Source organism: Canis lupus, chromosome X (assembly GCF_011100685.1).
Source record: "Canis lupus familiaris isolate Mischka breed German Shepherd chromosome X, alternate assembly UU_Cfam_GSD_1.0, whole genome shotgun sequence".
Lineage (NCBI taxonomy): Eukaryota > Metazoa > Chordata > Mammalia > Carnivora > Canidae > Canis > Canis lupus.
The window spans coordinates 12,865,439-12,879,904 of record NC_049260.1 but is presented as its reverse complement, the minus strand read 5'-3'; the positions used below and the strand labels follow the sequence as shown (position 1 = coordinate 12,879,904).

Sequence of the window (14,466 nt, the reverse complement as noted above, 5' to 3'; positions counted from 1 at the left end):
AGAAATTCTCCTAAGGAATGTGTGTAATTGATGGAGTATGAACATGTACTCATTATAGGCTATTTATTTCGAAAATAGAAATGGCCACAAATCAAAATGTCCCCAAAAACGGGGAAAATTTACATTATGTATCCCCTGCGCAGTGGAATATAATATATTCATTAGACAATGTTAGGGCAGAGACACAGGCAGAGGGAGAAGCAGGCTCCATGCAGGGAGCCCAATGTGGGACTCGATCCTGGGATCATGGGATCACGCCCAGAGCCGAAGGCAGATGCTCAACCACTGAGCCACCCAGGCGTCCCTTTAAGTTTATGTATTTTTTAGTAGTGTCTAACCCAATGTGGGGCTTGAACTCACGACCCTGAGATCAAGAGCTGCATGCTCTTCTGACTAAGCCAGCCACGTGCCCTTGTAGTTAGTACTTGTTTTTTAAGATTGGCTAACATTTCCTAAAGGAAATTCCCTTGAATGAAAGGTTTAGGCTCTGACATTATTGCTTCATCCTGCAGTTATTAACTGTCAGCATTGTTATTAAAACCTCAGACAGGTTTTAGCTTTAAGACCATGATATTAATTTTAGCAAGGTTTGTCTTATTTGAAGTCATGTGGAAATTAAATTCTTGTCACCTATTTTCTCTTACTAAATGTAGACAAAGGCATAACTCCATAAAGTCCCAACTTCCTGGCTTTTTGTGCAGCTTAGGTACGGGCAGCAGTTACAAACATGGGCTCCGTTGTTGCTAAAGAATAGATCTCAAGCACAAGTTCTCATCATAAGAAAAAAAACTATAGATGTTAATGGATGGATGTTAATTAGACTTGATTGTGGTGATCATTCATATACATACAAATATTGAATCATTATGTCATATACCGGAACTGATAATATTTTATGTCACGTGTATCTCAATGAAAAAAAAAAAAGTAAGCTCTGCATCAGACACGCTGGACTGAGATCTCAGCTTCGCCTCTCACTAGCTGTGTGAGTGTTGGGTGGATTACCCAACCTCTCTGGACCTGTTCTCCCATCCATATATAACAGGGATACATTGTGATAAGTATGAGAGAAACATGAGACCTTAATCTCCATGGGGCGCTGAATATTGGTTACTGAAGATGGTAAAAATAATTAAAATGGTTTGATGTTGACAAAATCACTGACCTTGGTAGACGATCAATAAGACTGAAGTGCTCTTGCCCTGTCACTTCAAGATTTAGAAAGTGTTTAAGAATTTTCTATGGCAAGTAATATCAGGAGCAAAGTGGCAGTTTCTGAATTTAGGTAGTGTCCTGCATGATGTTATAGTTAAGTTCCTGCCCTCCAGAATGCTTAAGGAATCAGTTGCTTTGGAGGAATTTTCTGAGTAGCTTGGGGCTGATCTAGAAATTTTGATATTTCATTCCTTTGATTGGAAGTAGCTCTAAATTATACTCTATGCTTCTGTGCTTCTTAAAGCCAGTGTTTGGTTTTCATGTTCGTTTCTTTGGCTGCTGTAACAAATGACCACAAACTGGGTGGCATCAAATAGCAGAAATGTATTCTCTCCCAGTTGTGGAGGTCGGAAGTTCAAAATGAAGGCATCAGCAGGATTGGTTTCTTCCGGAGGCTATGAGGGGAGAAACCGGTCCAGCTTCTGGAACTGCTGGCAATCCTTGGTGTCCTGTCTTCTGCCTCTGTCATTGCATGGCCTTCTCTATGTCTCTCCTTCTCTCTCTCTCTCTCTCTCTTTTTTTCCCCTCCTCTTCTTTTCTTGTATAAGGATGCTTGTCTTTGGACATAGGGCTCAACCTAATCCAAGATGATCTCATCTCGAGATCCTTAATTGTGTCCACAAAGACCCTTCTTCCAAATATCGTTACATCCACAGATTCTGGGGGACATATGTTTTGGGGGGTTGCTATTCAGCTCACTGCAGTCTTCAAGCAAAAGGAAATTGAGCATCGGTCCTTCATGATGATATTGATTTATTGGTAATGACAGTATGTACTGTGCTCTCACTACAGCCTGTAGAGAGATACAGGAAGGCAGAGGTCAAAGGGCTGCCTTGTTCGTGGAGGTCCAGTGCTGTTCAGAAGCCAGGGGTCCCTGGTGGAATTGGATGGCAGAGCTCACCTGGGACCCCAGGCCAAAGTGGGGACAGCTCAACTCACTGGGGACCTGCCTATGGGGTGGGCCTGCGAAGCAGCAAAGCGGCTGGCCCCTCACACCCAGCTGATGGCCAGGTGGAGAGCATGTGAGAGCTTGGCTGGTGTGGACAGGGCCCGGTGAGCCTAGCCTGTAGGCCCGAGAGGGAAAGAGAGCGTGCAGGGACCTGTTTCCCTGGGACATGTGGGCCAATAGACTCACCTGTTTCACCTGGCTGCCAAGTGACTCCTCCTCCCCTGATAGACCAGACTAGGTGAGTAGGAGGGAGTGATGGTGAGGACCCCAGTCCTGCTTCCTTCCCGGGAGCAGAACTGACATTCCTCCTTCAGTGGAGGAGTGAGAATAGGGGTTAGAACTCAGCCCAGCTGGTGTGCTCAGATGTGGTTGTGACCGCCAGTTCTCCAGGGTCAAACCTGGCACGGGGAGTGCTTCCCTCTGACAATGTATCAGAATCTTGCCTTGATACCAACTTGCTTTGTCATCTGTGTCTTTTATGTAGAGATGGGGTGAAGCATGGGCAGCCACACAATCTCCAGAGCAACATAAAATTCAGTAACAAGCTAAAGGTTTAGCAGCCTTCTCTGAGGGGCTTCAGTCACCTTCCTAGAAAGTCACCTTTACTGTCACTTTTAACTTCTTAGCTTCTTATGCATTCTTCTCCTTCCAGCCTATTTGCAATTATATTTGTCTGGCACATTTTGCAGATGTTGGTATGAAAGAGATTCCTGCTCACAGTAAGGTGTTTGGGGGATGGTTTGCTTCCAGGCCCTAAAACATCTTCAGCCCCAAAATGATGTTTCTACATAGTTAGTACCAGACCAGACCATTTTTGTGTTCGTTATACAGAATTTCTAGCCAAAGCAACAGTAAACATGGTGTCTTAAGTGGTAAACTGTGATTGAGCATCTTATTCAGATTGGAATTTTCTCGTAAAAATGATCTAAATGTCTCTGAGTGACATTCTTTGGGCATGCCATGAATAACCTGCCTTTGTGGGCCAGCTGGGACTGTAACCATGTTTAATGTAGACAGTTTGAATGCATTTTCTTATATAATGTCACCTTACAAACTTAATATTGAAATGTTTCCTGTTGACATTCAGAATGAATTTTCTTATACAATGTCACCTTATCAACGAATTTAAGGACAGCTCATGTTTATGAGATAAGGAGAGTTTTTTATTTTTAATGCTTTTAACTGTTTCTTTGATACACTTTACTTGGATTTATATCCATGCCTGCTTAGTAAGCCAACGTTGAGGTTGCTTATGAGTTTGCAATCTATTGACACACAGATTTTCATTCACTGGGGGTGGGGTGGGTATTTGAGTCAAGCACATCAAGTTCGAGGCTCATCTGCTCTTAAGGTTTTAAAAAGTGCCTTGGGATAAGAACAATGGCTGTCATTATATTTGTGATGTTATATTACATGCATATAACCTTTAAGCATGCCTTTCATCTCAGGTACGAAAGGTTGCAGAAAATGTGCTCCATAGCCTTGGTTGGCAAATACACCAAGCTCAGCGACTGCTATGCCTCCGTGTTCAAAGCCCTGGAACATTCAGCCTTGGCCATCAACCACAAGTTGAATCTGATGGTGAGCCCCGGCTGGTCTTCCTCATATTTCAGTTATTCACTGTGATATCTCATGTTTCAGAGACAGGTTGTGTTGAAGGAGCCCGAGACTGCTGCCAGGATTGATGTCACCAGGAGGACTTATAGTACTTAGTATACAGCAGGATTTGTGGCTAAGATTTAGTACAGTGAAAGGTTACAGAGCAAAGTCAGCAAAGGAAAAAGGTGTATGGGATGAAGTCTGGAGGACTTCATATATATACTTTGAGTATATTCTTTGTCTTTGTTAGATATAGAAATAGTACATGCTCAACGTGGGAAATTGAAACAAAGCATCATGTAAAATACAGAAAGCGGAAGATACCTCCTCCCTGAAATCCTATTTCTCTGTTGCACCTGTCCTTCCCAGTTTGATACATATCTTTCTAGACACATATGTTATATTTAATGATATTCTATACAGGTATACCATGATTTAAAGAAGCCTTATTATATTTTTAAAAAATATTTTATTTATTTATTCATGAGAGATGCAGAGAGAGAGGCAGAGACATAGGCAGAGAGAAGCAGGCTTCCTGCAGAGAGCCCATTGTGGGACTCGATCCCAGGACCCCGGGATCATGCCCTGAGCCAAAGGCAGATGCTCAACTGCTGAGCCACCCAGGCGTCCAGTCCAGCAAGCCTTATTATCTTGATTTAAATGGTGAAATTTTTATGTAATGAGCAAAAAGATACTCATGTATATGTCTAAGAAATTTACTAACTTCCGACTTAGGACCTATCTGACTTTTCTCTCACCTTTCTAGCCTCCTCCTACTGTAATCACTTTTTTTTTTAATTTTTATTTATTTATGATAGTCACACAGGGAGAGAGAGAGAGGCAGAGACACAGGCAGAGGGAGAAGCAGGCTCCATGCACCGGGAGCCCGACGTGGGATTCGATCCCAGGTCTCCAGGATTGCGCCCTGGGCCAAAGGCAGGCGCCAAACCGCTGCGCCACCCAGGGATCCCAGTAATCACTTTTTAAAAAAAGATTTGCTTCATTTTATTTATTTATTTATTTATTTATTTATTTATTTATTTATTTATTTATTTATTTTTGAGAGATAGAGAGTATGGGGGAAGAGGTAGAGGGAAAGAAAGAGAATCTCCAGCAGACTCCCTGTTGAGCATGGAGCTGGACATGGGGCTTGATCTCATGACCACGAGATCATATCTGAGCTGAAATCAAGAGCCCAGCACTTAACCTACTGAGCCACCCAGGCGCCCCTGTAATTACTTTTTATTTGTGGCTTTCCAAGGAACACTTCACTTCTTGCTCTTCCCACTCTTTCACGGCCCCCACCCCTTGTAGAAAAAAGAAAACAGCAATAGTAAATTATTAGATTACAAATTTTATAAAGCCTTTAAAATTTTTTATGTTATATATTCAGATAGTAATTTTTAAAAAAGATTTTATTTATTCATGAGAGACAAAGAGAGAGAGAGAGGCAGAGACATAGGCAGAGAGAGAGGCAGGCTCCATGCAGGGAGCCCAATGTGGGACTCAATCCCAGGTCTCCAGGACCACGCCCTGGGCTGAAGGCAGGTGCTAAACTACTGAGCCACCCAGGGATCCCTCAGATAGTAATTTTTACAAAATAAATACTAAAATAATATAGGTCTATGGAGACTGTTACCTACATAGGAGTCATTGTACATGATTTTTCAGTAGACAGAATTTGTTGACGTTGGCTTCCACAAAGTACTATTTGAATCATGGTCTTGTCATATTCTTTTTAGACGGCTTTTTTTCTGTGTTTACCTCGCCTGGCTAAGTGGAGCAGCTTCCTGACCGGTTTGCCCTCTTCCCTCCATTTGTACATCATAGTGCCGTGATCCTTCTAAAATTAAAATCCCTCTTTGTTCTCTCTGTTCCTTTTTTAAAAAATTTTTTAAAGATTTTATTTATTTATTCATGAGTGGCACAGAGAGAAAGAGAGAGAGAGAGAGAGAGAGAGAGAGAGGCAGAGACACAGGCAGAGGGAGAAGCAGGCTCCATGCAGGGAGCCCCTTGTGGGACTCGATCCCGGGTCTCCAGGATCACACCCCAGACTGTAGGTGGCGCTAAACCGCTGCGCCACCGGGGCTGCCCATTTAAAAAAAATTTTTTTTAAAGACTTTATCCATTTATTCATGAGAGACGCAGAGAGAGAGGCAGAGACACAGGCAGAGGGAGGAGCAGGCTCCATGAAGGGAGCCTGATGTGGGACTCGATCCTGCGACCCTGGGATCATGTCCCGAGCTAAAGGCAGATGCTCAACCGCTGAGCTACCCAGACATCCCTGTTCTCTCTGTTCCTAAAGACTTTCCAATGGCTTCAAATGTAAACTCTCTGTGGGTGGAGTCTATTTTGAGGGCTCCAGAGTGACCACCGCTTTGTCTCTTCCCTCTGAGGTTTCATGCAAGCTGTTCCTTTGCCTCCCCTCCCCGCTGTGACTCTGACACAGCTCCCCCTCCAGCCTCCCAACTTGCACGCACATGCTCATCCTCGAGGGCTGAGCTTCTCGGACATCGCCTCCCTAAAGACCTTCCCCGATGGTGCTCCTTCCCATCTTTCCTGCAGTGTCTAGATCTAGCTTACGTGTGGCTCCTACTTATTTCCACAGCATTCTCTTTGCCCATCATAGCCACTATCACTCTATGGTGTGAGTGCCTGTTTATTTGAGTCTGTAGTCTTCCTGGAAAATTATAAGAACCCCAAGACAGAGATTGTGGTTTCCTATCCTAAGTGACCGGTGCAATGTTTGCATAATAAGTAGTCACTGAATAGTTGGGGCATAGTGTTAGATGCCTCGAGTATTTTTGAGTATCTACTTTTCTTGAATGTTCCTTTAATCTACTGGATTTTTTTTTTAGTATATAGACTCCATTGATCTGGAGCAGACCACCGAAACTGAGGACCCTGTGAAATTCCATGAAGCTTGGCAGAAGCTCTGCAAAGCTGAGTGAGTGCTGAGGACTGTCCATACCAGTTATGAGAATACCACTGTGCTTTTTCTGTAACAATTTGATTTACCCCAATTCCTAATTTATGTGTGTGTTTTGAAAGGTTGGTTGTCTGTTGTACTCTTGGTCATTAAGGGGGATCACACTGTAGCCTTACCTCACTTTCTTTGAAATGTGCCACATTCATGTTCGTGGAATGTGCATTGGAAATGGGTTTTATTTCAGGGGAGGATGGAGATCCTGTATTGGGGAGAAAGTGTGTTGATTCTGAAATATGCAGAAATAGATCTTACATATGCAAAATTAAAATACAAGGACGACAACTCTTCTCTCTTGGTTATATTTTCTTTTTTACATCATTTGATTCTAGGTTTTATTTTATAAGTAATCGACAGAACTTTTGGGAGCAACACTGTACTGTGAGGGTAGCATGACCCTCCCGGTTAGCTCTTGAATTTTTGTCTTGTCCAATGAGTGTTTGCCAGGTCTTTTGAGTGTCTCCTAGCCAAGAGACTTTCATGTGTCGCTATTTAATTAGCAATTGAAATCTTAGGCTGATTTTACCAGTTTAACTCTTTCTGATTATGCAAGAGGTCTTAACATCTTTCTAATAGTGTTTTTAAAAGAACCTTAATCTTTTTTTATTCAGATAATTCTCTCAGTGGCATTTTTAAAAAAGATTTTATTTATTTATTCATGAGAAACACACAGAGAGAGGCAGGGACACAGGCAGAGGGAGAAGCAGGCTCCCTGTGGGGAGCCCGATGTGGGACTCGATCCCAGGACCCTGGATCACGACCTGAGCTAAAGGCAGACGCTCAACTGCTGAGCCACCCCAGCATCCTTCTCAGTGGTATTTTTAATTCACTTAGTTTCTCAGTCACTATGCTCACATACCACAGAGACCTATCAAAAAATATATTTATCAAAGTCAGTTGTGAAAAATTATTGCCTCTTCTTCATGACATTGGGAGGAGTTCAGGATGTAAAATCACGTGATCGATTCTGAAACTAGACCTCAAGCATATTCTCTAGCAGTGATGCCAAGCATTGGACTCGGGATCAGTAAGCATGAGGGGCTGAAAATGAGAGTTTTAAAAGCAAAAACAATGTCAAATTCACCCTTGTCTTGTGTTGATTGCAGTGGCGTTCTTGTGCCAGGAGGCTTCGGAATCCGAGGAACATTGGGGAAACTCCAGGCCATTTCTTGGGCCCGGGCAAAGAAGATACCTTTCCTGGGTAAAACTCATGTTTATGCATCCTAACTATGAGTTTATTAGACTGTTGATATCTAGTAGGGGTAACATTTCTTAGGGTTTCCTAACATGAAGGGTGTGAAGTTGGATTTGAATATTTAGGTGCCAAATAGTCTGCCATAGGGGTCAGCAAACTATGTTCTGCAGGCCATCCTGGTTCATGGCCTGTTTTTGTAAATAAGATTTTATTGGAGTAAAGCACATCAATGTGTTTACATACCGTCTGCGGCTGCTTTTATAGTGCAATGGCAGAGTTTGAGACTAGCAGGCTGGAAAGCCTAAAATCTTTACTGTCTGGCCCTATATAGCGAAGGTTGTTGACCTGGGAGAACTTACCACTGTTCTGGTTGGGTAGCAAGAGGCTGGGAGAAGTCACTGTGTACACCTGCCCTTGCCTTCCCCTGTTTTCACTCAGATCCATCTTTTCACCACTTTGAGCTAGAAAAGACCATCCTGTGTCACAGAAGAGCTCTGCTAAAATTTGGTAGAGCCAGGTCTTTTTAATGCCTTTGTTCATATTTTATTGATTGATTGATTGATTGAGTTAAAGATTTTATTTATTTATTTATTCATGAGAGAGAGAGAGGCAGAGACAAAGGCAGAGGGAGAAGCAGGCTCCCTGTGGGGATCCTGATGCAGGACTCAATTCCAAGACCCCGAGATCATGACCCAAGCCAGAGGCAGACACTTAACCACCGAGCCACCCAGGTGCCCCAATGTGTTTGTTCAAATTGCAAAGCATGGGTTGTGGATGAGTGAAACCACATGAGAGGGCCCCTCAATGGGATAAAGGCAACTCTGCAGGTGGGGATTGGGGCAGGGGCAGGGGTGTGGGAAGGGGTATGGGAAGGGAAGTGGGGAGAGGCTGTGTTTTGCCCTCTGCGTGGCTGTACTGGTGGGCTTATGAGTGAGGGGACTGGCTTCCGTGCCTTTTACAGTATCTGCACACTATATTCATTTTCCCCACTGCCTCCTGTCCTTTGAATGGCTTCCTTCATGGTCTCCACTTGGGATCCATTTTCAAAAGAGAAGCCAGGAGTAGTTCGATGCCTTGCTCCCTTGCTTTGTTGTAGCCCTCATCTGGCCACTATCTTCTTCTGAGGTCATCTTGTTTGGTTTTTGTCTAAACGCGCTTAGTGTTCTTCAGATAGTTTCCACCGTATAGAATGGTTTGCAGCTCTTCAGCTTTCTCTTTTAACACCACATCCCTTTCTGCCTTAGCCATATGGAACTTTCAGAAGTGTCTCCCTGCACCCCTGCAAAGCACTCAGCTCTTTCACGCTCACCAACTTTTGCTCTAGTGTGCCAAGGATATGGTTGCTCTTCTCTGAGGAGTTCCTCGTATAGCTTAGATATGTCTATAAAAGCATCTGGAATGCTCCTTGGCCTTTGTTTCGCGGAGAGAATCGGTGGATGTGGAGGTGCGGGGAGGGCCCATCCCTGTGGCAGTGGGCTTGGGGCTATGCAGGTGTTTGCTTTCTGGTTCAGTTCCATCCTGCCCCTCCCTTCTATGCTGTCCACGGTGCTCAGGCCTGCATGGAGAGGCCCGCCCCCCACCCCCACACCGCTGCTGCCCCCCAGCAGCCTGGCACACACTTCTGGCTCTTTAGATCCCAGTCTGCTGGCCAGCCTGAGGTTGCCCTCTGAGGAGAGGGCATGTGAAGTCCACCTCTTGAGTCGGGATGTTGTTAGATAGTTTTGGAAGGCACCAGATGCTCTGGGATAGCCCCACAACCCACACATACACTGCAATTTTGGACCTTGCTCTGTCTTCTCTTGCCCTTTCCTGCCCTCAAATTCCTTCTTCCTCAAGTCCCGAGAATGGGGGAGAGTCGAATCCCCTCACCTGCCTCTGCCACAGAGGTTCGGAGTGCGGAGGGTCCAGCTGTTAACCCGGCAGGCAGTCTTGCCCTCTCGGAGTGTTACGAAGTAATACAAAGTATGTTCATTTGCTTTATATATATGTTTTTTCCAATAGGAGTTTGCCTCGGGATGCAACTGGCAGTGATAGAGTTTGCAAGAAACTGCCTTAACTTGAAAGGTAGGCCTGCTGTTTGCTAATACCCTTTTATTAAACAAATTCTCATTACTTCAAATATTTTTCAGCAATACTGGTAAATGATTGACCTCATTTCTTAATCTTCAGATGCTGATTCCACGGAATTTGAGCCAAATGCCCGTGTTCCTGTGGTAAGTGGTTTGTTTACCTGTCTGGGCTGGGTCATTGTCATTTTGTTTCTGGCTCTGTCCTTACAACATCAGGACATTTGGGGCGCCTGGATGGCTCAGTGATTGAGCATCTGCCTTTGGCTCAGGTCGTTATCCTTGGGTCCTGGGATCGAGTCCTGCATCGGGCTCCCCACAGGGAGCCTGCTTCTCCCTCTGCCTGTGTCTCTGCCTGTCTCTGTGTGTCTCTCATGAATAAATAGATAAAATCTTTCAACAAAAACCCCATCGGGACATTTTGAATTAGATATGATTTTATTATTATTATTCCTACTGCTACTTTTACTTTTATGTCAAACTGCTGTGCTCTCAATAGTCCCTCTTGTCAGCTGTGCCTTGAAGAAACACACAGTCCAGGTCTGATCTCTCTTTGTAGCAGTTTTCAAGCATAGTGTTTAGGAAAGGATGAAATCCACTGTGACAACAATTTATAACAGCTAATACAAATAAACGGGCTGTCCTGTCTCTAGACTCATCCCGTGTCCACCTGTTCTCCACAGTGGCAGTCATCTGCCTTTCTAAAATGAAGGTGATGACCTTCCTTGCACTGCTCCTCATCTTCCACTTATTTTTTTTCCTATAAAATATTCAGTACAAGGTTCTTGGCTGGGACTGAAGGCCACTGTGCTCTGTCACCTGTGGCTTTGCTACATCAGTCCCCCATATCCATGGGGAATACGTGCCAAGACTCTCAGTATATGCCTGAAACTGTGGATGGTACCCAGCCCAATATATACTCTATATAATTCAAGTGGAGGTGTCCCCATCCCTCCCACGCTTGGGGTCTATGTTTGGACAATCTGAATGATGTTTTTAGATGTATCCTGAGATTTCCTATACCTGAGATGTCCCACCTTCCTGCAACCTTCCTTTCCATGGAATTTCAATGAAACCAGTGAAGAATTTAATTAAAAAAGTATACCAAACCTGATGATTAACAACTTCCTTGGAAGCTTATCCTGACCTCCGTTCTTTCCTTGCCTCTACCTTCTGTGCTTCATAACTACCCACTCTGTCAGAGTGCCTGCCTCACCATTGTGATCGCTTTTTTAAAAGTTTATTTATTATTTATTTTACTAATTTCTACACTCAACGTGGGACTAGAACTCACGACCCTGATCAAGAGTTGCATGCTCTTCCTACTGAGCCAGCTAGGCACCCTGTGGTCACCTTTTTTTTTTTTTAAAGATTTTATTTATTTATTTGAGAGAGAGAGAGCTGGTAAGCATGTGAGCAGGGGGAGGGGCACAGGGAGAGGGAGAAGCAGGCTCCCCATTGAGCAGGGAGCCCTACAAGGGGCTCGATCCCAGGACTTCGGGATCATGACCTGAGCCGAAGGCAGATGCTTAACAGACTCAGCCACCCAGGCTCTCCCCTTGATCGCTTTTTAAAACAGTTTTATTGAGATATAATTTATATACCATAAAATTTAGCCAATCGAAATGCATAATTCAATGGCTTTTAGTATATTCACAGATCTGTGTGACTGTAATCCCAATCAATTTGAGACCATTCTCCTTACCTCAAAAGGAACCTCACACCCCTTAGCTGACACTGCCAACGTACTCTCACCCATAGCCCTAGGCAACCATTAATCTGTTTTGTGTCTCTATAGATTTGCCTATTCTGGACATTTCGCATAAATGGCCTCATACAATATGTGGCCTTTCCTGACTGACTTCTTTCACTTACTATAATGTTGTCAAGGTCTGTGTATGTTATAGCATCTATCAGTACTTTGTTTCTTCTTATTGCTGAATAATATTCCATTATATTATAACAGATTTTATTAATCTGTTCATCCATTGATGGACATTTAGGTTCTTTCCACTTTTTGACTGTTATGAATAATGCTGCTATGGCCATTGGTATATAAGTTGTGATGTGGACATGTTTTCATTTCATTTGGGTATATACACCTAGGAGTGGAATTGTAGGCCATATGGTGACTGTTTAAGCTTTTGAGGAACTGTCCCACTGTTTTCTTTTTTTTTTCTTTCTTTTTTTTTTTTTTTTGTCCCACTGTTTTCTACAACTTATATTCCCACTAGGGTTCCAGTTTCTTTTTTTTTTTTTTGTCCCACTGTTTTCAACAACTTATATTCCCACTAGGGTTCCAGTTTCTTCGTATCCTCAACACTTGTTATTGTCTGTCTTTTTTTTTTAAGATTTCCTTTTTAAGGAATCTATACCCAACGTGGGACTCAAACTCACAACCCTGGAATCAAGAGTTACGTGCTCTACTGACTGAGCTACCCAGATGCCCCATTGTTCTCTGTCTTTTTGATTATAGCCATCCCCATGGGTGTGAAGTTGTATTTCTTTGTGGCTTTTTTTTTTTTTAAGATTTTATTTATTTATTCATGAGCAACACAGAGAGAGAAGCAGAGACATAGGCAGAGGGAGAAGCAGGCTCCATGCAGGGAGCCCAATGTGGGACTCAATCCCAGGACCGGGACCTTGGGATCACACCCTGAGCCAAAGGCAGATGCTCAACCGCTGAGCCAGCCAGGTGTCCCTCCTTGTGGCTTTGATTTGCATTTCCCTGATAGCTGAGGATATTGAGCATCTTTTCATGTGCTTATTGGCCACTTGTATATCATCTTTGGAGAAATGTCTATTCAGGTCCTTTGCCTGTTTTTAAGTTGGGTTATTTGTCTTTGTATTATTAGGTTGTAAGAGTTCCTTACGTATTCTAAATACAAGTTCCTTATTAGATATATAATTTGCACTATTGACATTTTGGGGCTGGATTATTCTTTGTGGTGGGGCACTATCCTGTGTACTTACTTTAGAATATTCAGGAGCATCCTTGCCCTCGACCCACTAGATGTCAGTAGTACACTCCTCCCAACCCCTAATTGTGACACTAAAAATTTCTCCCAAACATCCCCTGGGGGCACAAGCAAAAAAGCCCTCACTGAGAACCCCTGATTTTTAGAAATCCATTTTTGTTCCTCTCTCCTCTGTCCTATTCCCTCCCTTCCTTTATAGTAGTCATTAATTTTATTTTTCATAGGTTATCTTTCTTTTTTAGATAGGTTACCATTTTAAAAATCTAAGTAAAATATCTACTTGTAACCCCCCTCTCCTCCTAGATAAATGGTAGCATGCTCTGCACATTTTTTTCTGTCTTGCTTTTTTTACTTAACATTATATGCTGGAGATCACTCCATGGAAGGATATAGAGATATTCTTCACTCCTTTTTATAGCTTGCAATTCGGACCATAATGAACCATAACTTCCCAGCCAGATGGTACTTCTAAGCCCTATGTTCAGAAGACCTGATACTAGTGAAGAGTTCCTTATGAGGCTTTATTATAAACATATTTCCTGACTAATGGCTGAAATGGCTGTGCAGGCAAATCATGGCTTTTCTTTCCTAAGATAATACTTTGGGATAGGAAGTGATTTTTTGTGGGGAGGGTGGGGGGGGTGCTAGGAAGGAATTTTACCACTAGGTGCCACTGTTAGATAGCTTTGGCAGGGTTAATTCTTGGCTGACTATTCTTTGCACTGTGTGTGTGTATGTGTGTGTGTGTGTGTGTGTGTGTGTGTGAGAGAGAGAGAGAGAGAGAGAGAGAACCCTTCTACTCACACATGTATTTATTTCCTTTTAAACAAATACATTGGCTAGCATGCTTGAGACACTGTGCCTCCTTGCTTTTTGTACTGATCACTCCCTGTCAGGGCACAGGGAACTTCCCCGTGCCTCCCATCATTTATTTTACCAGTCTCATACTGATGAATATTTAGGTTGTGTACATTATTTTGCTACTTTAAATCATGTTGCAAATTAGTATCCGTGTACATATGTCCTTGTGCCCCTGCATGCACACTTCTATGGGATGAGTTCCTAGAAGGGGAATTACTAAGTCTGAGGATCTGTGCATTTTGCATTTTGATAGCTTCTATACTCATAAGTGAGATGGGAACAATAAAACCTAATTGCTACTGAACATCTTTATGGCCTGCGATCAGTTTGTTAGAGAAAAATAGCCTTGAGAGGCAGCATTTGTGCTGATGGTGAGAAGTCCTATTAAGGAAAAAGGCTAAGGGAATAGAATCACCAGGCAGCAGATACCAAGCAGCCTGGGGAAATTGCTTAAACTTGAGCAAATAACAATGACTTATAGTGGGTAGTGGTCATTCTGGCCCTTCCAGCTAAAAAAGTAAATAATTTGGAAACCGGGAGCCTACTCTAAGGTATATTTGGTGTTAAAATCTGTTTCATAGGTGTGGAGGATGAAAAATAATTTTTACTCCTCCCTT

The 14,466-nt window shown here is 43.1% G+C and overlaps 1 protein-coding gene across 1 annotated transcript in view; it reads left to right on the top strand.

Moving 5' to 3' along the window:
• The first annotated feature begins 3,590 nt into the window (after positions 1 to 3,590).
• LOC119878056 (CTP synthase 2-like) overlaps positions 3,591 to 14,466 on the top strand; it is a 71,053-nt gene continuing 60,177 nt past the window's right edge. Inside the window, exons 1-5 of the mRNA XM_038586895.1 lie at positions 3,591 to 3,745; positions 6,622 to 6,710; positions 7,856 to 7,950; positions 9,946 to 10,008; positions 10,114 to 10,157. Coding sequence (XP_038442823.1) covers positions 3,632 to 3,745; positions 6,622 to 6,710; positions 7,856 to 7,950; positions 9,946 to 10,008; positions 10,114 to 10,157 — 405 coding nt within the window. The 5' untranslated portion in view covers positions 3,591 to 3,631. The remainder of the gene's footprint in view (positions 3,746 to 6,621; positions 6,711 to 7,855; positions 7,951 to 9,945; positions 10,009 to 10,113; positions 10,158 to 14,466) is intronic.